The sequence below is a fragment of the Nuphar pumila genome, chromosome 2, assembly GCF_984573655.1.
Source record: "Nuphar pumila chromosome 2, dmNupPumi1.hap1.1, whole genome shotgun sequence".
NCBI classification, from domain to species: Eukaryota; Viridiplantae; Streptophyta; class Magnoliopsida; order Nymphaeales; family Nymphaeaceae; genus Nuphar; species Nuphar pumila.
Genome location: NC_143250.1, coordinates 11,506,861 through 11,532,223, shown reverse-complemented (window position 1 = coordinate 11,532,223; position 25,363 = coordinate 11,506,861). Strand labels below are relative to the sequence as shown.

The 25,363-nt window shown below is 42.2% G+C and overlaps 1 protein-coding gene across 3 annotated transcripts in view; it reads left to right on the top strand.

Moving 5' to 3' along the window:
- LOC149844760 (protein DETOXIFICATION 18-like) overlaps positions 1 to 23,332 on the top strand; it is a 67,575-nt gene extending 44,243 nt beyond the window's left edge. For all 3 annotated transcript variants that reach the window (XM_089995257.1, XM_089995255.1, XM_089995254.1), the window contains one exon: positions 22,806 to 23,332. In XM_089995257.1, the coding sequence (XP_089851383.1) occupies positions 22,806 to 22,925 (120 nt within the window). In that variant the 3' untranslated portion in view covers positions 22,926 to 23,332. The remainder of the gene's footprint in view (positions 1 to 22,805) is intronic.
- The last annotated feature ends 2,031 nt before the right edge of the window (positions 23,333 to 25,363 follow it).

Sequence of the window (25,363 nt, the reverse complement as noted above, 5' to 3'; positions counted from 1 at the left end):
TATTTATTACCTTGAAGAATCAAAATACAGGTCAGGATATTTTTCCCTAATATCGTTCTCAGGTTCCCAAGTACATTCGTCAATTCCATGATGTTGCCACCGAACCTTTACAAAGGAAATGGTCTTTGATCTAAGCACTTGGTCACGACGGTCGACGATCTCCACTGGTCTTTCTTCGAATGTCAAGTCCCCTCTAATGTCCACATCATCATAATGAATGATGTGCGATGGATCGTGAACATACTTCCTCAACATGGATACGTGAAAAACATTATGGATCTGAGCATACTGCGGAGGTAATGCCACGCGATAAGCTGCTTCTCCAATCCGCTCCAGGATTTCGAACGGTCCGACGTATCTAGGACTCAGCTTTCCCTTCTTCCCGAACCGAAATACGCTCTTCGTCGGAGATACCTTAACAAAAACCATCTCGCCAATATCGAAGACAAGCTCTCGTCGGCGTCTATCTGCATAGCTTTTCTGCCGACTCTGAGCGGTACGGAGTCGTTCTCGAATCATCTGCACTTGTTGAGTATAGTGTTGCAAGACTATAGGTGCCTCCAATTTTCGCTCGCCAACCTCGTCCCAGTAAACAGGTGATCGACATGGCCTCCCATACAAAGCTTCGTATGGGGCCATCCCGATGCTCGCATGATAGCTGTTGTTATATGCGAACTCCGCCAAACTGATGTGGGAATCCCACTCTCCCTTCCAGTCCATCATACAGGCTCGAAGCATGTCTTCCAAGGTTTGAATCGTACGCTCCGACTGCCCGTCCGTCTGAGGGTGAAATGCAGTACTAAACTTTAACTTTGTGCCCAACGCCAACTGAAGTTGTCCCCAAAACCTTGAAGTGAATCTAGGATCACGATCGGAGATAATTGAGACTGGAACACCGTGCAATCTCACAATCTCTCTAACATAGAGATCAGCGAGACTATCCAACGATTGGTTGAGACGGATAGGTAGGAAGTGAGCAGACTTGGTGAGTCTATCGACTATCACCCAAATCGCATCATGCTTCCTCCGCGTCCTCGGTAGACCGACTATGAAGTCCATGGTAACATCCTCCCACTTCCATAGAGGGATCTCTATCTGCTGCATGACCCCACCGAGTCTCTGGTGCTCGATCTTGATTTGCTGACACGTTAAACACCTCGAGACATACTCAGCCACGTCTCGCTTCATACCGCTCCACCAATAACTGCGTTGTAGGTCCTTGAACATCTTCGTGCTACCCGGGTGAATGGTGTATCTAGACTTGTGGGCCTCCGCCAAAATTTCATCTCGAAGAATCGGGTCGTCAGGAACCCAAAGGCGCTCCCTCAACCATATACTTCCATCCTCCTTCAGACGAAAAGGTATATCTGCCAATACCGCTTGAGCCTTCAACTTCTCGTAGCGTGCATCCGTTTTCTGTCCATTGATGATCCTCGCAAGTAGCTCAGGTTGAGCAACAAGGTGGGATAAACCGATTGAACCTTGAGTGATTGCGAAAGGTTCCCAAGAGGCTAGGTCTTCGACCAACCTCCATCCAGCGAATAAGGCATTAATCGAAACTTCCGGTGCTTTGCGGCTGAGAGCGTCAGCCACGACGTTCGCCTTTCCTGGGTGGTAGGAGAGGGTGAAGTCTTAATCCTTGAGGAGTTCAAGCTAACGCCGTTGTCTCATGTTCAATTCCTTCTGCGAAAATAGGTACTTAAGGCTCTTATGATCGGTGAATGCTTCAAACTGCTCCCCATACAAGTAATGTCTCCATATCTTCAGTGCGAACACCACTGCCGCTAACTCTAAATCGTGAGTTGGGTAGTTCTTCTCGTGAATTTTAAGTTGCCGAGAAGCGTAAGCGATCACCTTCCCATTCTGCATCAGCACAACCCCTAGGCCTGACCCAGAGGCATCGGTATAAATCACAAATCCGCCCTTACCAGAAGGTAAGGTCAAAATAGGAGCACTGGTAAGTCGCTCCTTCAATAATTGAAAACTCGCCTCGCACTTCTCGTCCCATAAGAATTTAGCCTCTTTCTTCAGTAACTTTGTCAGGGGTAACACAATTTTAGAAAAATCCTGAATGAATCTTCTGTAGTAACCCGCTAGTCCAAGGAAACTTCTGATATCATGCGCGTTCTTTGGTTGCTGCCAACCAAGTACAGCCTCCACCTTTGCAGGGTCCACGGACACTCCTTCTTTAGAAATAACGTGTCCCAGAAACATGACTTCCTCGAGCCAGAATTCACATTTAGAGAACTTGGCATACAACTGTTCCTTTTTCAAGGTTTCTAACACAACGGTTAGGTGCTCTCGATGTTGCTCTCGACTTTCTGAGTACACCAAGATGTCGTCGATGAACACGATCACGAAGGTGTCCAGAAATGGCTTGAACACCCTATTCATCAAGTCCATGAAAGCTGCGGGGGCATTGGTCAGTCCGAACGGCATGACTGTGAACTCGTAATGTCCGTATCTCGTCCGAAAGGCCGTCTTAGGAATATCCTCATTCCTAATTCTGAGCTGATGATATCCAGACCTAAGATCGATTTTCGAGAAAACCTTGGCCTTCTGCAACTGATCGAACAAGTCTTCGATACGCGGCAATGGGTACTTGTTTTTTATTGTGACCTGGTTGAGCATTCGATAGTCGATACACAACCGCAAGGTCCCGTCCTTCTTCTTCACGAAGAGCATAGGAGCTCCCCAAGGAGAAACGCTGGGGCGAATGAATCCCTGATCCAACAACTCCTGCAACTGCTTCTTCAGCTCCTCAAGCTCAGCTGGCGCCATCCTGTAGGGTGCTTTGGAGATTGGTGTCGTACCTGGTAGCAATTCAATATTGAATTCCACCTCACGAGACGGGGGAAGTCCCGACAGCTCTTTAGGAAAAACGTCGGGATAATCGCGAACAACATCCAGCTCACCGATAGGAATAGGCATTGGATCTGACTGGATAACACTAACCAAAAAGGCAGTGCATCCCTTCCGCAAAAAGTTCTGCGCCTTAAGCGCCGAGATCATCCGGCTTGCTCGAACAGGTCTGGGAATTCTGAATTCTACTCTCGAAGAGCCTGGAGGTGATAAAACGATCTTGCCATCATGGCAAAAGATCTTGGCATGATACTTGTGCAACCAATTCATGCCGAGGATGACGTCAAATTCAGTCATCTCCAGCAGGATATCACAAGCAGGCAAGTGCCGCTCTGCCACAACTACGTCCAATTCAGGTATGAAAGTGGTGCAAACCGTGTTCTTCCCAACGGGGTTATACACGTCTAATGCATTATCAAGCGTTTTTACCGTTATATGCAATTGTTTTACGAATTTTTCTGAAACAAACGAATGTGTGGCACCACAATCAAAGAGTGCAAAAGCTGCTTGATCAGCAACAAGAATGGTACCTTGAACGAGATCTCCTTTGGTCAATTGATCGACCGAGGCTGCATAAACTCGACCCGGCTCTCTGCCACTGCTTGGTTGTGTTCGCTGTCGTTGCTGATGAGGTGGTCGAGGAGGCTGAGATACGTTGCCGGTTCGCTTGAGGTCATCAGCTGCTTTCTTCCGGCAGTCGCGTATGAAATGACCCATCTTGCCACAGTACAGGCATCCGCCAGTGTCCCGCGGACAAGATTGTCCCACATGAGGCCTCTTGCACCTGGGGCAGTTATCACTCGACGGTTGCCTGGGTGGTGGAGGGCCCTGTTGTCGCTGGCGTTTTGCTGGAGGAAACTGTTTCTTCCCTGCTTCAGTCTTCACTGGAAAAGGTGGTCGTTGCCCTGGGCCGCCGGAAAATGTCTTCTTCTGCTCGCCACCTGACGCGGTTGACTTCTTGGCTTGCACACTTTTTGAACGCTCCCAATCCTCGTTCAGTAGTGTGGCTGCTGCTACTGCCGCAGAAAAAGTCGCGGGCATACTGGTGAGAACCCTATGCCTGAGTCCTTCCTTCAGTCCGTGAATAAACTTCCCGGCCCGCTCATGATCATCCTCGAATAGGTGAGGACAATAGCGCTCCAACCGTTGAAATTTGGCGATATATTCGTTCAAACTTAAGCTGCCTTGGCACAGTTCCAGAAATTCCACCTTCTTCTTTTCCCTCGCATGAGGAGGGAAATAGTTTCCGAGAAAAACCCTTCGGAAGGCCTCCCACGGAATCACCTCAGCACCCGGAAACTGCACCTCCCGCGTAGTGTCCCACCATTCGCGAGCGTCGTCCTTCAAACGAAAGGACCCGAACATTGTCTTCTTATCCTCAGGAACGGACAACACTTGGAACACCCGTTCCACCTCTTTAACCCAACTCTCCGCCAAGTCAGGATCAACCTTGTCAGAGAAAGTAGGAGGGTCCAGCTTCAGAAATTTTTCATATGTGGCGGTTGGTGCATTCCCAGCAAGGGAACCCGGATCCTGATGGGGGCGACTCTGGTTACGAATCGCCTCAGCTAAGGAGTTGAGGGTATCCATCATGAATCCCATCTGTTCACGCAACTCATCGGCCATGCTGTGGCTTGAGTTTCCCGCCATCCTTAAAAAGCAACCAAGATTAAAGTCAAAAACACTAAAGACGTACAAGTAGGCATAAGTATAGAAACAAGGGCAAGAACATAAATCTTTATTCCGAGAGTCAAATATTTAGAATCCAGCTGTGCTGGTACATAAGCAAAAGTTATATTTCGCAGTTATAAATGAGTTCACAGACTCCAACAAAACTGGGTGCGTGCTACCTCCCCTTAGGGACGACTAGAATACTTCCTAAGATATTCTCTTCTATTGCCTGTGCGCCTGAATCTGCGCTTAGGGGTGAAGGGAAGTGGCTCATCGTAGGAGGGCTCCTGCCCGTAAAGAGGCGTCGCCGGAGTATATTCCGGTGAGCCAAGACTATAATCTGAAGAATCCGTCGCAGGTGTATATGTGGGTGATACACCGCCCACTGGGTCTGCCGAAGGTGGCGGTTGCTCGCCGGCAGTCGAAATTGCGATCTTGTCGTCATGCTCAGCCTTGTGGAAGCAAGCATCCATGGTGTGGCCTGTTTCTCTGCAGAAACCACACTCCTCTGCTAACTCAGGGGGAACAAAATCTTCCGATGACTCCTGTGGTGTCTGATGGTGCACCTGAATGTGTGAAGGCGCGAAACCACCTTCTCGAGCATGCACTTCAGCCCACGCTGCTGCCAAGGGTATCTGGTAGGCGATCGGTAGTGCGAAGCCTTGCTCATCCGTAAAAATGGGTAGAGGAGGGCGGTTAGCCCAGTAACCAGCCCCGAACATCTCACGTCCGCCCCTCCCCCTTACGGAACGGCCACGTACACTACGCGTGCTCCTACCGCGACTACCATTAGAACCAGTAACCGGATCCATATATCCAACGGTACTACGAATAAAACAAGAATATAATTTAGTCTAAACATGCTATGAAATATCAAAGATTTACTTACAGCGCGATGGGATGCTCAATAGTCAAGATTCACTTCTTTCTGATCTGGCTCTGATACCAAGTTGTAACGCCCCAAAATTTCGACTTGTGATTTCGAAAACCTTATCGAAAAACCTTTCAAAGATTTAAAGTTTAATATTTAAAAACAACAGCGGAAGACATTTAGAAAGGAACACAAGTCAACAATCCTGGGTACGTTAGCTGAAAAACCATCATTCACATGTACAACATCTTAAAGGAATTTAAGAAATAAGGCAATCGATTAAAATCTGCAGTTTATTACAAAATGAGCTTTTTATTCCAACGTTCAATAAATCTAAGAAAAAAAAACTCCAAAAAGTCCCAGAGCCAAGCCACCAGCAGAAAGAAAATGAATCTTGATCCACGTTGCACCACGCCATCGGCCGCCAGTGAAGTCCTACTCCTCACCTGCCCATGAAATGGGTCAGTTTCATAACAAACTAGTAGGTGCACGAACAGATAAGTAGAATGAAAATAAAACAGGACATTCATGAGATAAGCAGTTATGATATTTAAGCAATTAAAGCAGTTGTAGTCTATTCTAGCAAATGTAATAAGTGCAAAGAGAAGCAGTGTAAGTTTCAGTCATCTATATCTATTCCTGAATATATTCTTTAAGTTCTGATATTAACTGGCCTGTGGGTACGCACAGACGCGAAACGTAGAAACAGCCGAGACTGATCCGGGGGTTTATTATGTCAGGTGTTTTCATTAACCCGGATGGCTGACTGAGTCCGCTCCTAAGGGGACGGTCAGTGACCAAGAGAGTAAATCCCCAAAGGCATTCGTGGCCCATGGATGCATCCAACTTCTGCAGAAGTGCCTGGGAATTTCCACCTAAGATAATTTATGGTAGTCCCAATTCCCCTAACTCCGATGACTGGGGAAAACCGAGTCTTTTGCTCGTGGGGTGGTTGTTAACAACCTGTCCATCGGAGTCTTTGTACCATCCATCCTCTCCCTTGATGAACCGTGAAGATCGGATGGGTACGATGGGGGTTTCTTAACCGCCGTCCCATCCTACATGCTCTGGTCCATTAGACCCACTCGAGCATCTTGCCTGTGAAGGCGAAATGGTCACCATTTTATGTGATCTCAGCATTTTGCTAATAGCATTCATCGAGGTTGCCACAACCTCATCATCCCACCATCGTAGCCCACATGGGACGTACTTGTCCAAAAGTACGATCGTACCTTCCTAGAGGTACAACTACGATGAGAGGGCAACATAATGGTTTATGGTTCTTTTGTTTCCTACATGACATGTTTTGCTTTTATGAGCAATTGGCTTGTGGAGGCCGATATTATCACATCAAAACCAATAAAGTGTAAATTTCATACTTCAATACACTCCATGATCTTACATAAAATTCATATCGTACCTGCCTTAAGGTTCGATTACAATAGCAATTGCAGTGCATTCTGAGTCTATTCACAAAGTCTACCTTAAGTAATGCAGTTTTAAAGGAGTAATCATGCAAAATAGACAATTATCAGTTAAGTAATCTTACACGTAAACATGCATGTCAATTAAACTACTTGATGAGTCTACCCAAAGAATTTACATTATGCAATTTCAAAAGAATCATAAATAGTAAACTTTGACCAGTCAATATTTCTTCAGATGCAAAATAACTATTCTATCTCAGAAGTCTTATTTTATTTTGTTCATACATACTATTCGTGCGACTTTCCCCTACCTCGGGATGTCGTGCAACTGCGTGCGTCTACGTGTGTAGATGATACGAGGCTCGGGCCGCGGAGCCAGAGCGGGGGTCCGATGCGAGGTCTGCAACAGTGCTATGTTAATAATAATGCGGAGAAAAAGAAAGACAGACCTTCCTATAGGAAAAGAGAGGCAGCAGGGGTGTGCCCCTGCTGGCCGAAAACAGACAAGCGGCGGGGGACAAGCCCCTGCCTAAACATAGCGTAGTGGCAGGGGGCCAACCCCTGCCGACAGCCACCAAGTGGCAGGGGCTGAGCCCCTGCCAACAGCACACAGTGGCAGGGGCTGAGCCCCTGCCGACAGCAAGAAGTGACAGGGGCTCAACCCCTGCCAACAGCACACAGTGGCAGGGGCTGAGCCCCTGCCGACAACAATGGATGGCAGGGGGGCAGCCCCTGCCGGAAGCATAAGGATGGCAGGGGCCAACCCCTGCCAGAAGCACATGGATGGCAGGGGGCCAGACCCTGCCGAAAGCACCGGTCGGCAGGGGCCAACCCCTGCCGTCAGCACGAAGTGGCAGGGGCTGAGCCCCTGCCGACAACACAGGTCGGCAAGGGCCACCCCTGTCGACCGCACGAAGTGGCAGGGGCTGAGCCCCTGTCGACAACACAGGTCGGCAAGGGCCACCCCTGCCGACAGCACCAGACGGCAGGGGGGCCCAGCCCCTGCCGAAAGCACAGGTCGGCAGGGGCCAACCCCTGCCGACAACACAGGTCGGCAAGGGGCCACCCCTGCCGACAGCACCAGACGGCAGGGGGCCAGCCCCTGCCGAAAGCCACAAGGTGGCAGCAAAAAGGGGTGCCGCAGGGGCCACCGGTCCCCTGCCGGCACTCCGGCGAATCGCAGAGGGAGACGTGGACGACAGGGGCCGCGTAGGCCACCTGTCGGGGCCCTGGCGACACAGGGAGGCGGTGGGAGGCCGCGGCAGTGGCTGTGAGCCGCCTGCCGGCCTCCCGGCGAGGTGACATGGAGGGGGGTGAGGAGGAGAAGAGAAGAGGGAGGCGTGATCCCCCCCTCGCCCTCCATCCTTTCTCTTAAAGTCGCAGGGGGCACCCGAAAGGGGAAACCCTCGATGGGTTTCCTTATTCAGCCCAGAACGAAGGGGGAGAAGGGGGGGTTGCGGCGCCCGACTGCTCGGGTTTTTACTTTTGAAAACCCTAAAATAAAAAGGGGGCCCGGGTCGGGTCCGGACCCGACCCGTCCCGGGTCCAAACAGATTTTTTTTTTTATATGGGGTTTTACATGCATTGCTTATGAGCTGCATTTTCCAACATCTTTTCATGTTCATTTTTACTCACAGTTCATGTTCAGTTTTGAATGTCACAATTGGTAATGCATTACCACCATTGGGACTCTTTTTATATCTGAAAATTTTGAGATTCAGATATTATAAATTTCTAGTCTAATCATTTGCCTTTCAATTGATATTTCATTTGTCTTTGTTGCTACTGTGAAAATGAAGAATAAAACTGTTAATTTTCTATGTATGAAGAAATTGGGAAATTGGAAACCGTCATTGACAAACAACTCAATTTTATTGATCTTAGTTGCTACTATGAAACAGAAGAATAATGCTGTTAATCATTCTATCTATGAGGAAATTGGATACCGTCATTGAAAAACAACTTGACAACAATTAAAATATATAAAAACAATATACCTGCAATGTGATAGATGTTGATGCCAAACTTTGTTACTGAATTTACTAAAGGATAAATGAAGTTTGGCACATGCCAAAATTAATTTTCTTCCATTCCTCTCAGCTAGTGAAGGTTTTGACCTGATTCTCCTTGATAAAGGGTCCACCTTCACTCAGCAAGCATAATCTCCAGAAAACAGAGAAGTGGCAGTAAGTATTGCATAAAAGTTAAGGATATCGAAGACAATTAAAAGCAATATTCCTTTCATGCATGGGCAGACGAACTGCTTTCGAGATGTGTATGTTCAAAAGAGAATATGACTATTTCTTCACCTCTAAGAGTTATGGAATGCTTGGTTGCATCTTTAGTGATTTTTACTTTTCCAGGAAATGAAATTAATGAGAATTTATGTATATATATGAGTAATGAGCTGTAACGCCCCAAAAATTTCAACTTGTAAAATTTAAAAACATTTAGAAAAAACCTTTCAAATTTCAGGTTTTGGTTTTAAAGACTTCAACGGAAGCAATTTTTTTTAGAAAAGAAAACAAGTCGACAAATTCTGGGCACGTTAGCTTACAAACCAACCTTATTCACAAAGAATAGTCAGGTCACCAACAGAAAGAGGGTGATCTCGAGCCATGTTGCATCGTGCCACCTACCCATGAAATAGGTCAGTTTCATAACAAACTGGTAGGTGCACAAATAGATAATGTAGAATAAATAAAGCAGGACATCACAAGATAAACAGTTTATTTCATTAAAAGCAATAATAGCATTTGTAATTGCGAGAAATTAAATCTAAGCAAAATATGCAAAGAACATCTAAATTGAAGGAAAGAGACAACACAAGATGTAAGCAACATTATGTGCAGTTAACTAACACGGTTAGCTAATACAAGTAAAAAACTACATAAGTAGTTTAACTAACAAGTGCAATGCCACAACATGCATGGACAATTCAACTAGCAATGAGAACGAGTTAATTTATGTTTCGATATTAGCTGGCCTTGCGAGTACGCACAAGGCACGAATCGTAGAAACAACTGAGACTAGTTCGGGAGTCTATTATGCCATGTATATTCAGTACCCCGAATAGCTAGTTCGCTTCTAAGGGGACGGTCGGTGACCGAGAGAGAATTTTCCAAAGGCTACTTGTTTCAAAGGATGCATCTAACTTCTGCAGAAGTGTTGAGCTAACTTTTGTAGCCCCTTTCCCCTAACTTCGATGACTGGGAAAACTGAGTCTTTTGCCCGTAACTGTCATTAATGGCCTGTTCATCAGAGTTTTGTACCTTCCCATCCTCTCTTTTGACGGGAGTCAGCGGTTCGAATGGTTACGTCAGGTGTTAGTTAACTGAAGACCCATTTTGCATGCTCTGGTCTTTCAACCAACTCGAGCATATTGCCTGTGAAGGCGAATCATCACTATTTATGTGATCTCAACATTGTGTTATTTACACATTTCGAGGTTGCCACAACCCCATCATCCATTCATCATAATACAAACCAGACATACCTGTTCAAAGGTACGATTGTACCTATCCAAAGGTACGACTACGATTAAACGATAACATTTAATATGTTGCAATTCATTTGGTTCAATCTTGACATGCATAGCTCTTTGAGCATTTGGCCTATTGAGGCGAACATCATCATTTTTATTTATTTCAACAGAGTGCTTATTACACAACTCGAAGTGCTCAACGACCTCTCATACTACTCATTGTAGTGAACATACCATATCTGTCAAAAAGGTCTGGTGATGACAGTAGATCATGGGTTTCACGAAGGATAACCCCAACATTGTGTTTCGTATGACATAAAATCAATAATATAACTTAGCATAAACAATCATTACGAAACATGAAAATCTCAACCAAGTCTTGGGATCGTCGTGGATCCAATCCTTCCTTTCGAGTAACCGACTCGGGGTACAATTAGTTGCATCTAGCGACACACAGATGAAACACAAGCTAGAACTAATACTATCAAATCTAAGCATATGCAGTACGACAACAACAAGAAGCAAGTAAAGGAAATTAATGGCAGAAAACTAACTGCAAAACTAATCTATGCATGCAGAATATGGCAACTATAGGAAGCATGTAATAAAGACAAGTAAAGAACACAAGTCATATAAGTATCATCTGTCATTATCTCAATTTCCTAAATCTTTATTTAATTCATCTAGAGTCTTCGTGCGACTTTCCCCTACCTCGGGAGGTTGTGACACTGCATGCACCTGCGAGTGTAGGTGATGCGGAGCCCTGGTCGTGGAGCACGAGTAGGATCCGTTGTGCGAATTGGGAGGGGGGGGGGGGGGGGGGCGACGTCGTCGGTCGGCGTCGTCGGTGCTGTCGCACGTAGGAGCGAGAGAAGGAGAGCGAAGGAGGAGGAGCGCAAGGGTGAGGGTTTCCCCCTCACCCTTTTCGTGATTTTAAGGGCACGCGAGGGCGCAAAACAAGGAACCCCAAAGGGGTTTCCCTTTTTAGCAGAGGGGGGAGAACGCAAGCCCGTGGCTGCACAGGAAGAGAGAAAGACGAGCGTAAAGAAAATTTTTAAAGGGGAAACCCTTAGGGGTTTTCCCTGGACTCGGTTCGGATTCAGGTCCGGTCCGGATTTCACCGGGTCCATTTTTTTTCCGTGTAAAAAGGTGGGTTTTACATGAGCAGTCGTGATACCCACAACCATACTTCACACAATGAGCTAGAAACATGTGATCTTTAGGCTACCTTATATACAAGCCTCACTACTGAAGGCACACTTTTCCATACACTTGGTTTACAATAAACTGCTTATTTAGTAATTCTGTGTATCTAGTTGGTGCAAGTCCGTTACTAGTGGTGCCACTGTTATTGCATTTACATCCAGCTAAATAATCCCATTATTCCAGCATCTTCTTTAATGAAACACTAATATATGTGCCAATTGCAAGTTGCACCTCTACCATGATTTCTTCATTTGTATGGCATGATCTCTTGAATTGTTGAAAATGAAATTACGGGTAATTTAGGCTACAACTTGCCTTAGATTTCTTTTTTCTTAACAAGGTGGACATTATCTCGAGTTGTTGAAGATGAAATAACTGGAAAGTTAGGCTGCAGCTTGCCTTAAATTGCTTTTTATTAACAAGGATAGCTCCAATTTTATTTCGATAAAGGGTGTACTTCAATCATTTGTGGGTACATAGTCATAATGGAGGCAACAAATTTATTATACTCATGATTTCTGAACTAGGGGTGGACAACGGGCTGGGTAGCCCACGGGCAGGGATGGTAGTGGACCGGGGGGAAACGGGGCCCCGCCCCGCCTCACCCCGTTTGGACTGGGGATGGAGGATATGAAACAGTGAATGGACCGGGGATGGAGGTTAAAATCAAAACTTGTGCGGGGATGGACTTACTCTTGCCCACGCCCCGCCTTGCACCGTCACTGATCCCTGTTAAGGAAATTACTATTATACCCTTGTACATATTATAAAATCCTATATATATATATATATATATATATATTCCTAACCCTAACGTAAAACCCTTTCTCGAATCTCTCCTTCCTCTAACTAGCCGTGCGAGCTCTCATTTCTCTTCCCCCCTTCCTCTAACGGCGGAAGGCGGTAGCAGTGGAAGGACCGGAGAAACGGGGCTCCTCCTCGCCTTGCCCCGTTTGGACCATAGATGGAGGACATGAAACGGGGAATGGGCCAGAGATGGAGGTTAAAATCAAAATCCGTGTAGGGATGGAGGGAAATTTTTTGAGACGGGGCGGGGGTGGAGGCCTTGTCCCCCGCCCCCACCCTGATCCATTCCATCCCTACCCACGGGCTGTCATGTTCCGGCCCGGTTTGGGCAAGGTTTGGGTCCAATTTTAAGAACTCTGCTTGAATAATCTCGGGTCGGGCCTGACTTGACATGGCATCGGGATGGGCTCAGTCAGGGTCCCGACCCTAGTCGAGCTCTAATGGGTAAAAAAACAACCAAGGTTGTAAGTAGCGTATTGTTACCTGTATCGGTCGGCCCAATAGTAACACCGTATTGTATCATATCGCAAACGTATTGTAAGCGTATTGTAAATGTAAAAAAATCAAGAAAATTCAAGAAAATTCAGAAAAATTTAGTAAAAATTCTAAAAAAATGATATCACATAAAATAATGATGAATTGCATATAATACAACCATAAAATCACATATGAAGCATTTATGTCTCTATGAGCCACATAAGACATCATCAAACATCCACTAATATTAAATATCTTGCAATTAAGAATATACCACAAGACTCACACTTTCATATTACATAAACAAAAAGATCTCACAAGAACATGTTTTTTAATAAAACATGATACATCAATAATTATAATAATCTTCATCATCATTATCTTCTTCTTCTTCTTCTCCTTCGACGTCCACATCGTCTCCAAGATACGTGGGGTCTTCATCATCTACCTCTTGTGCTACTTCCTGTGAAAATATCTCAAAAGAGATAATATGCAAAATAAGCACAACCTCCACAAAGGGAAATGTGCACAAAGGCACAAGAACACTTAGAACAAAATGTACCCAAGGTACAAATAGAGAACACAAATGCAAAAATATAAAGAATTTTATTGAACAATGGAGAACAATGCTCCAAGCATTAAATTGCATTTAAGAGGGGGGTTCACCCCTATTTATAAGAAGAGGAAGCCTTGGAGGGGCTCCCACTAGATGTTGGAGCCCCTCCAAGGAGTTGACTAAGTTAACAAAAAGAAAAAAAGAAAAGGAGAAAAGAAAAGGAAAAGTTACAAACATATTCACTAATGTGGATATGCGTAAAAAATGAGAAAAGACAGAAATACCCCTAGGGGTTACATGATGTAAAAATAATATATATATATATAGCGATATATATATATATATATATATATATATATGATACATATATGTATATGCATCTCTCTTTATATATATATATATATAAATATATGTATACATAAAAAAAGGAGATACAATTTAACACTTCCATGTTAATCCATTGAATGTCCTCTTCATTAAAAAGAGTCTTTGCTTCTTCTTCAACTCATGCATCCAATTCATCAAAATGTTCCCAACTGATGAGATCAAATTGCTCTTTGTGCTTCCTTGTTGATAACTTTTCGATTTGCCTAAAAAGATGACATGAAAAAATTAAAATTAGTTGGGTTTTGAATGAAAATGACATATAAACTGTATGATTTTATATACCTTTGTCTCAGTCGTAAGTTGGAGCGAACATAGATGAGGTCATTGAGCCTTTTGTTTTTTGAATCTATTTCTTCTTTTAGTATGGATTTGCTCAAAGACACTCCCATTTCTCTCGTATCCACTTGCAATACATGTTTGGCTAATAATGCAAATGACAAAATATCTCAAATTTGGAACATCACTTCCAAACTTGGTCCACCACATGTTTGAAAAAAAAACAAGAAAATGAGAAATCAATAAGACAATAACAAATACAATAATATAATAATAAGTCGTAAGTTGTAGTGAACGTAGACGAGGTCATTGAGCCTTTTGTGCTCTAATCTATTTCTTCTTTTGGTATGAATTTGCTTAAAGACACTCTCGTTTCTCTCGTATCCACTTGCAATACATGTTTGGCTAAGATTGTGAATGACAAAAGATCTCGAATTTGGAACATCACTTCCAAACCTGGCCCACCACTTGTTCGAAAAAAAACAAGAAAATGAGAAATTAATAAGACAATAACAAATACAATAACACAAAACATCATAACTAAATAACAATTTGAAATTAAAATTGAAATAGATAAAATAAATTACCTAAATGCATCGTGACACGGTTTCACACTGCCATAGGTCTCCTCATATCATACAACGCATTATTATAAGTTTCCATTTCCTTATGAATTTGATCTTGAATGTTATAATCAGGGTTCAACCTTTTGATGCAATCCAAAAGTCCCTTCTTGATTTCTCTATACATTTTAAACATAGGGGAGTATCTAAATGTAGGATTTAAAAAATATGATGCAGCATGAAGAGGTAGATAAAGTTGCCCGGTCCACCTATGATCATGTTCCATGTAGGTATGCACAATTTTTTCTTCCCCTTCAAATTATCTCCAATGGCCTCTTTTGCCTTATCCTATAGTTGGTCTGTCTTCACTGTCGACCAATCGAAGCACCTTCACCAAAGGTATAGTTATTCTCAACAACTTGATGCATGAATCCCAAAATTCACTTATGAATACAATATCTATAATTTCTTTATGCTTTTTTTGTGCATAGAGATATGCATTCCACTAATCTAAAGAAAATATTTTTTTTAGTGCAACTCTTTCCTTTACTAGACTTTGTATTGTCAAAAAAATCGCAGCAAATCTAGTAACTGCACTATGAGTCAACTCAACACCACTAGTGTACTTTTTCATTACGCTTAAAATCCATGCATGATTGTAAATATAGTAATTTCTTGACAACATTAACTGGTTGATGTACCTCATCCATGCTGCCGGTGTCCTCAAGCATGAGATTTATGCAATGAGCAGCACATGAGGGTTCTAAAGAATAACCCATTTTTTTTTTGCGAATTCTTTACCAGCTGCCCAATAATTTGTTGCATTATCAGTAATGAACTATATAATGTTTTAAGGTTGAACCTCTTCCACAACCTGGTTAAAACCCCTCAATAATAAATTTGTTGTCTTCGGCGTATCAGACAAATTAATTGATTTCAAAAATATGGTTTCTTTGAGGTAATAGATAAAAAAATTTATCAAGGTCTTTGACCTTCTATTTGTCCACCTATCTGCCATGATGCTACACCCAGTTTCTCTCCATGACTGTCTCATCTCATCACAATATGCCTTTACTTCTTTCATATTAGCATCTAAAACTTTTCCTCTCAAAGAATGATATGAAGGCATTTTATATTCAGGCCCGATACTGGTTATGACATCTGCCATGACTTGAAAATGAAAGGAATTTGCCACATTGAAAGTAATACAAGCATCATAGAACCATCCCAACCGTGACATCTGCTTGCTTGACTACATGCTGAGGAGTCATATCACTACGAATGCCGGTCTGTGCCCCAGGAGGAAAAAAGCTCCTAATAGAGCGTCTAGCTCTACATCCTGGTCCTCTTCTTGAAGAACTCCCTGTTAAAATATGTTATACTTATATATGTCTATATATATACATGTCTACGTGTTTATCTAAATATATAAATATATATTTCTTTTGTAAATACCCACTAGGGGCAAAATAGTCTTTTTACATTTTCATACAACTTGTATTTTTCCTTTTCTTTTTTCCTTTTTCTTCCTTTTACCCTTTTCCTTTTTCTTTTCTTATTTTCTTTCTTTTCCACCTTGGAAAGGCCCCCCTAGAAGGACGTTGGAGCATCCAACGGTCATATTTATGACCGTTGGAAGGGCTCCAACGTCCCTCTAGGAGCCCTTCCAAGGCCTCCTCTTTTGTCTATAAATAAAGGGGTTTCCCCCATTGTAAAGTATTGCTTCTTGTGAAGCCTCAGTTGAGTGGAATATATTTTTTCACCTTATCTTGTGTGTTTTACCACTTTTGTGGTTTATTGCAATCTTGCCTATTAGTGGCTTCTTGTGTATGTGCGTGCTTTCGTGCTTGCTCTTGGAGATATCGCCTCACTCATTTGACACTTCATTACATGGTATTAGAGCCTTGGTTGAGAAAGCTTCATCGGATCCTCTCTTGACAAGTAATATCTCTCCTCTTTCTTGCTTTCAAACTCTTTTTCTCTAAATTGCCAACAAGGATGCAAAAATCGACCTCTCATTCAAATTGGATGGGACCAATTACCAAATGTGGGCGGCTGCTATGGAAAATAATCTCAAAGGTAAAAAACTTTGGGGTTATGTGTGTGGAACCATTCCGGAACCACAATTGAAGTTAACTAAGTTTAAAGGAAATGAGGAAAGAGCATTAAACGAAGAGTCTAAAAGAAAAGGCTATTCTCGACTTCTCTTCAAAAATGGAAGATTGGGAAAGTGAGCATGCTAAAATTCTAGCATGATTCATGAATAATGTCGAATTAAAAATTTCTGCAAATCTTGCAAAGTTCAGGAAGGCTAATGAAGCTTGGTTCTTTATGAAAGGCATGTACACTCAAAGAGACCTTGCTATGCATTTCTTCCTACATGAAAATGTAAGAGCTACCAAGCAAGGTGATATGAGTATTAAGGACTATTATAGTACCCTATCTTCTTTATGGGATGAACTTGTTCTTCTTGAACCTTAATGGGAAGGTAATGCTATTGCCATGAGGCAAGAGCAAATGGAAAAATAAAGTTTTTTCCAATTTATTCATGGTCTTTGTCTCGAATTTGAGCAACTTAGAGGATCACTTCTTGATAGGGCTTCTACTCTAAGTGACATTTTGGCCGACTTATGTCAAGAAGAAACTTGTTTGACCTTAAAAAGAGATGTTGATGAAGTTCATGTCGTGTCTAGACCTGACAACAATGTAAGATTATATAAACCACCCCACTTTTGGAAGAATAATGGTGGTGGAGGAAGAAAAATCATTTGCCATAATTGTAATGAACCGGGCTATATCCGTCCGGATTGCCCCAAATTCAATAAGGTGGCTTCCGTTGGTGAAATTCCTCCAAACACAAATGAAGATTCAAAGAAGGATGGAGACATAAAGGAGTCTATCACTCATCTTACCGAAACTCTTCAACAATTTATAAAGATGAACTCCTCGACATCCTTCTCCTCACCCTCCACTTTCGGTGCTGCCATCTCCTCTTTTTCAGGTATGACCTCTTGGATTCTTGACTCGGGTGCCTCCTTTCATATGACTCCAAATGCATCACTTTTGTCAAAACCAAGTCTCAATAAATTTAAATCATATGTTTCCACCGCCGATGGAACATCCTTGGATGTTGAAGGCATTGGAAACCTTGAGAAAACTTATGACCAAAACAAAGATTTTTTTGTTCCCAAAATACGAATTATTCCAAAACTTAATTTAAATCTTTTCTTTGTTTCTCAAATTACCGATTTTGAATATGCTGTAACTTTTTCACCTACCCATTGCTATGTTCAGGATCTCCGGTCCGGGAAGCGGATTGGGCAAGGCCATAGAAGAGGGAATCTTTATTATATGAATTTTTTGTCTTTGCCATCCAAATCATTTTGTAATCATGTTCAATCTAAAGATATTGAGACTTGGCATAAGAGGCTTGGACATCCTAGTATTTTCAAGTTGTACCTTTTTTCTTTTTTGGAAAATTTTTGTAATACAAGTACATTTACATGCAATGATTGTATTCTTGGAAAGATTCATTCGCTTCCGTATTTATATAATAATTGTGTCAAAAAGACCTTTTGAACTTGTGCATTCCAATGTATGGGGGCCGACACCCGTTATGTCCAAAGGGGGTTATTCCTACTATGTTACTTTTATTGATGACTTTACTAGATATACTTGAGTATACATTATTAAGAACAAATCCGATGTCTTCACTAATTTTAAAGAATTCCATGTTCTTATTCAAAATCAATTTCAAAACAACATAGCTATATTTAGATCCGATTATAGAGGTGAGTACATGTCTAAAGATTTTCAAAATAAATGGAATTTTGCACCAACGATCTTTCCCTAAAACTCCGCAACAGAATGGTCTTGCGGAAAGGAAACATAGACATTTAATTGAAACTACAAGAACACTTCTTGTAAAAACCGGAGTGAAAAAAAAATTTAAGTTTGGATTCGGGTTGGATCCGGACCGGACCCGACCTGGACCCAAATGGAGGCACCACCTCCCGTGTTTTGAAGACAGTGAGGCAGGGGTTTCAAAGAGAACCCCCACCCCCTTCTTCCTCTCTCGTTCTTTCTCCCCGATACCTCGCCACTTTACCTCTCCTCTCTCTGTCCCGTGGCAGTCGGGCGCCGACGATGGAAGCCAACAGGCGCCCTCCGAGCTCCGATGATCGTGCCAGCGATAACCCTCGATGGCGACGCCTCTCTGCTCGACGACCCCCAAACTTGCCGCCGGCCACCTCCTTCCTTCTCTCTGCTGCGAAGGCGCTGACGACCCACCGCCTTCCGCTCCGGCGACCCCCAGGTACGCACCCACCTCCTCTCCTCTTTTCTTTTCCTTCTGCCTCCTCGGAGTCCGCTGACAGCAAGTCAGCAGGGGCTCGCAGCCCCTGCCCCTGCTTCTTGTGCTTATAGCAGGTGCGCAAGGTCACGATGCCCCTGCCCCTGCTTCCTTCACGTCAGGACAACGACAGTGCCCCTGACCTTGTATTTTTGGTATTAGCTTGCTAAGATTGTTACTTTTGCAGCTCGTGCGACGGATCATGCTCGCGTTCTGCGACCCGAGTCGTCCATCGCTCACACTCGCAGACGCCAACAAGCTTGCAACTCTCAAAGGTAGGGGAAGATTGCACAGAAGACTTGGACAATTGAATTAAGTTCAATTAACTAAAAAGGGACCATTAAATAAATATATATATATATATATACACACACGAGTACACATTTAACTCAAGGACGCGGTTTCGCGACCCTTGTCCTTTACTTTGCCGTCGCGCATCGCGCGAAAGTTTTGCGTTGCACTCCTGTTTACAGCCTTTACTTTTCCGTTGAGCATCGCGCACAGGCACAAGTTTTGTGTTGCACTCCTATTTACAGTTCCTTTACTTTGCCGTTGCGCATCACGCAAAGGTTCTGCGTTGCACTCCTGTTTACAGTTCCTTTACTTTGTCGTTGCGCATCACGCAAAGGTTCTGTGTTGCACTCCTGCTTAAGTTCCTTTACTTTGTCGTTGCGCATCACACAAAGGTTCTGCGTTACACTTCTGCTTACAGTTTTTACTTGCCGTTGCGCGTTGTGCCGAGGGTTTGCGTTGCACTTCTGCTTCCCACCTTTACTTTGCCATCGCGCTTTGCGCCTAGGCTCTTGCTTTTGCATATGTGTTGGTATTGCCTTGCTATTGCAGATGACGTGCAGGTTCTTGCTCTTTGCGTATGCCTTAAAGGCATCCTCGTGAAGGATGCAAGAGGCATTTACCACTCTCCCTCTTGCGACAAGAGTTCAGTCGAGAGCAAGCGACACATCCTCGTCTAAGGAGAGGGATACCTCGCAAGGATTCTGGCTCTTCATGTGCGCAGTCCTGCAGAGTCGACTTGAGATTTTAGGGAGCTGCGCAAAAGCATCAAAGACTGCTTCAAATCGAAGCATTTGGAAGGATGTGACTGGCTGGTTCTGCTCGCCTTTTTGGCATATCTCGGGTGATCCCGAATCGGGGGTTCGAGCGAACTTCTTAGCGGGTGTTTTGTTGAGAAACCCGTATCCCATCTATCGAGGCTGGTATCGAGTCATGCGAGACATGTAGATACCCCGATAGCGGATGTGATTCGAGATAATCACATGCATAATGTTGGCACAAGGTACTGCTGTTTCAAAGGATAAACATTACATCTTTGTGAAACACTCATGTTGAGGCTTCTATTGAGGAGTTATACCCCCTTCATCCTAGAGTACTTGTAGTCGTGCACGACATGTCTAGTACTGCGATGATCGGATGAGACGGTCATGCGACCTCGAACAACGCTAAATGCAAAATGCTGTAATCATATAAATGACCTCACATTCGACTTCACAGGCAAGATGCTCGAGTGGTTTAAAGACCACAACATAGGATGGGTCGTTAGTTAAGCAACCCCTAACGCACCCATTCGCTTCTGGTTGTTCTGTCAAGGGAGAGGACAGAGCGGTACAAAACTTCAATGGACAGGTTGTTAACAACCACCCCACGGGCTCGAGGTACCCCCTTCTCGATGTACCCAATTCTTGAGCCTCGTCCCTCTTTACCCCTTCTCGAGGTACCCATTATTTCTTTTTAATGGGGGGTGGGGGGGCTCGAGGTACCCCCTTATTTTTTTAATGGGGCAGGGGGGGGGGGGCTCGAGGTGCCCCTACCCATTCTCGAGGTACACTAGAGCCCCGCCTCTTTTTTAAATGAACCAAAATGGACTCGGTCGAAGTTGACCGTTGGTCAAGTCCATTTTGGACAAAGAAACCCTGGGTGCGGGTTGACCGCACCCGCATCACGTCGCGTCAACGCGGATGCGGCGGCCTCTATGGCGAGTCCCTGTGATATAAATATTATGTATACAAAGTATATATATATTTATTTATTTATTACATTATTATTTATGAAATTCTATATTATATACATAATATGCACATATTACATAAAAAATACATCATATTATGTATGAGTCATGAATCAGCTGAGTTGTTCTATGACTCTGCTGAATCAAACCATGAGTTTTGTGAAGTTCTGGGTCATTCAATAATTTGACTTGGTGAATGGCCTAGTCAAGCCAAGTCACCCAATTCACTGAGTTGACTCGACAAGTTTTTAGACACTGTTTTCATTTGCTAAGCCAAGGGAAAACTCTCCACCGACCGTGCGTTGGCAGACCTTTAGCTGGTAAAACCCTTGATGTCCCTCTTGCCCACCAGGGAATACACCCAGCTTTGACCTTACAGCAAGGGATACCCTCCATGGGTTTCAAACTTATCATGTCCTATCAACTTGGTGACATTCACAAGTTGCCCCCAGTAGATAAGCGGAGCCCTTGTGGGCTGAGCTCTGAAGTCTCCATGATATAAAGTTCGTAACTTACAATTTCCAATATCCACTATAAATGGAATAGGGATGTAACTTGCAGTCCTTTCCATTTATGTTACTTAATAATATGGACTTTTAATCCTTGTTGCTGACCCTAGATTCTGCAGACGGTGCTATGATGTGTATTCTGCTAATTTTGCAAGGTTAAACAACTCTATAAGGTTGCTTGATTGAGCTTTCGATAGTTGAGTAAACATAAAATGGAGAAGTTATCAAAGTTAATGTGGCTCTTACATTCTTGTTCCTGTTTAAGTAAATATGCATGGTGCGGTTACATTTCTAGAAAGAACTGATTATCTTCACTGAAATAAGGGTTTACTGAGAAGTAATACGACAAACAGTTTGTGTCCATAGATGGCTCACAGAAAAATAAATATGCATGATGATGCTCAAAAGGCTCCAAACACACTAATGTTTAGTGCTTGTTTGCAAGGATGATACAAGAATAATGTAGCGATATCTTTCTGATCTATGAAGTGGATTACATGCATTTTCAGCCATTATTTTGTCAAGTATTGGAAACTATGGATCCTAAAGTTTACTTGCATCAATGTGTAATGATCAACTGCCACGTGGCCTCCATGTATTATGCCAGATGTGTAGATAATGCATACTTCATCTAATAAGGAAAATGTGATTATGCTGGAAGTGATCTCTATTTCAGAAAGTTAAATATCCACCGACTTGTGCCTGCTCAGCTCAACCATGGCAATGCTTGCATAAATCCTGTGAGATCTACTAGATGCCAGAACATAGATAAGAATTGTTTGGTCTGCTATCTGTTTGTGATGGAGTGTTTGATCAAATAATAAACTGATTCTCTTTCCTAGTACACTGCATTAACTCACATGTTCTACCTTTTTTTTCTTTTTGCGTTTTTTTTTTCTCCATCTGGGCTTTTCTTAGATTTTGCAATGCATTATGGGAACTTCAGGCATGAGCTCAATAGTGGTCTTAGTGGCAGTGTCCCTCCTGTTTTGCTGCTTTAATCTAGTTGCTAAATGAGCCTAAGAAAGAGGACCTTTTAGTGAATGCAAATGATAACTCCCATGCCATTCTTCTAGCTACGGTTTCAGCTTTGGTCAAGTTCAATTTTCTTTTCTACAATTACTTGTCAACAAAACCAGCAAGATTTTCTGTTAAACTTGTACGTCAATTTGGTCAACATTCTGCTTAAACGAGAAAAGTAAAATATTTACATGGTACCGTACATTAAATGCTGTGGTATCATAGTGCAAGCTAATTCTTTAGTGTCCTTTCAAATGAAATATCAAAGAATTGACTGATTATTTCATTGACAAACTTGATGATGCATGATTACAGGGATTATGGTTAGGTGTCATTTGTGGCCTCTTCTGCCAGGCTATTATGCTATTATTAATCACATTGAGAAGCTATTCACCACAGATGGCAATAGAACCAAGTGAAATAAGTAATCTGTAGACCGCAAGCTGGAGATCTGTCTTTTGTGAGCAATTTGCACTATTTCCAGTTGCAATCTATCATTATGTTGATACGAGAGATAAAGTGATGCAAAAAGTGTTCATATTCCCTTGAATTGGTGGGCATGTTGTCATGTTGGCTTGTTAGGTTCTTATTAATAGCTATCATTTATTAAAAATCGTGACTTCAGTCATCCGTAATGTGATGGCAGTTAGATGTGACAGGTGCATTTTTAGTTAGGAATATCCAAACAATAGGGGGACATTTGGATTCATTTTCATATGGGAAATTAGAATCACTTGAAATGAATCTTATCACTTACAATTCTATGTATCTGTTTCTTATGTCTGTTTTGACTTGTATTGATTGATATGTGATTCAGTTTGTGATGCTTGTTTTTTGCTATACTGAATTGGAGATACAATCAATTATTAAAATTTTAAATTGGATTCAATTTCATATCCAAATACGTTAGATCTAATATTTATTCATTTAGTTATCGTTCATGATAGGCTTTAAGTTTAAAATATTAAATGAAAATTTGGATGTATTTGACTGATTTGATCTAATATCAAAATCCAAATCCAAATCCAAATCCAAATCAATGTTCAATTTGTATAGCTCCGAATAGGTTGGTTGCATTATTCAATACCAAATCTAAATCAAGGCTCTTTTATATATATCTAGTTGGGTTGATTTTGGTATGATTCTATTTCATGTACATCCCATTAGGTTGATTTTGATAATTTTTATATCCAGCCCATTTAAATTTTCAGAGAGAGAGAGAGAGAGAGAGCTTTAATTATTTCAAAAAAAGATAAATGGCTTAAAATGAGCATAAAGAACTTGAAGACCCCTTGTAGCTAGTGGTGTCAATGGGTCGGGTTTCACCCTGACCCGACCCGTAGATAAATAAGGTATGGTTAGAATCTGGGACTTGGGATCCGATTAATATATGGAGCAAGGTATGGTTTGTGAAATTTTATACCAGACCTGGGCCCGGCTCGAGTTCCAACTAAGATCGGCAATTTTTCAATATAAAAAAGACATTATTATTTAACTGGCTATGGTCTGGATCTGGTTCATATAATCTTTATAGGATCCGGGTATGTTTCTCTTATGGTGGGTTCGATTAGACCTGAGTTCAGACCAGGTACCGTCATCTCAAATCAGGTATGGGTTCGGTTCCACTTGGGTCTGAACCAAACCTGACTCGTTGACAACCCCTACTTATAGCACTACAAATAGTCCATTGTTATGGGACAAATGCCCGTTGCTGATCGCGTGCAGATCAGTGGTGGACAATTTTTTTAAGTAAAAAACAACAATTAGTGGTGGTCGCGACCACATAGAAGAGAGAGAAGGGGGCCGACCACATAGAAGAGAGAGAAGGGGGGCCGTCCAACCAAAAAAAGGTACAAACTGTCACAACCACTATTGAAAATCATATTTAAAAGCATTTTTTTGGCAAAATTCGACCACACAGATGTAATCTTCATGATAAAAAACCTAAGAGTTATTGTGAACTTTTTTTATGCACAGACTGGATTTTTATGATCTAAAAACTTTAAAAATTTCAAACACTTAATTTTTAGCACATTATAAAATCCTATGATCGAAAAAATTTGCTATAAGAGTTGGATCTTTAGTTTTTTTATCATAGAGATCGCATTTGTACTATCATATTTGCTAAGAAATGCTTTTAAAATTGGTTTGGATGATTTGTACTTTCTTTTGGTTGGATGAACCATTTTTAAAAATCATATTTCAAAGTGTTTTTTGGCAAATCTGTTTATAAGGACATGATCTTCGTGACCAAAAACCTAAGAACAGACTCATTGGACTTTTATGATATAGAAAGCTTCAAAATTTCAAATCTTTAATTTTGCTCATTAGAAAATAAAAAAAAAGATCATATTGTCCTTGCAAAATGACATTGGGAAGGTTTGAAATTTCAAACCATTAATTTTGAGCACATTATAAAATATAAAAAAATGTTTGTACTTTCCGGCAAAGGTTTGAAATTTAGGTCTTATCAGAGCGCGAAATGTGATATTAGTCATTTTTTGTTATAACCATGAAATGACAGTACAATCATTTTCGTTAAATTACTAGGTATTTTAGGAAGCATGCCATTTTGCAATCACATTTCATACTATGATGAAACCTCCACAAATAGAGTACGACCTTCGCTAATATCGCCAATATAAGTTACAAACCTCATTTAAGTAAATACTCCTCAAGGAGCTCTGTAATTGTATATGACATTCACAAATATAAGTTGCAAATGTTGACTTTCACACTTTAATGGTACCTCAAAAATACAGTACGGCCTTTGTGAATATAACCTGTGAACCTCCTTTAAGTAAATATTCATCGATGAGATTTGAAAATGTTTGCTGACATTCGCAAATACGTGTATATAAATGTCTCTGACT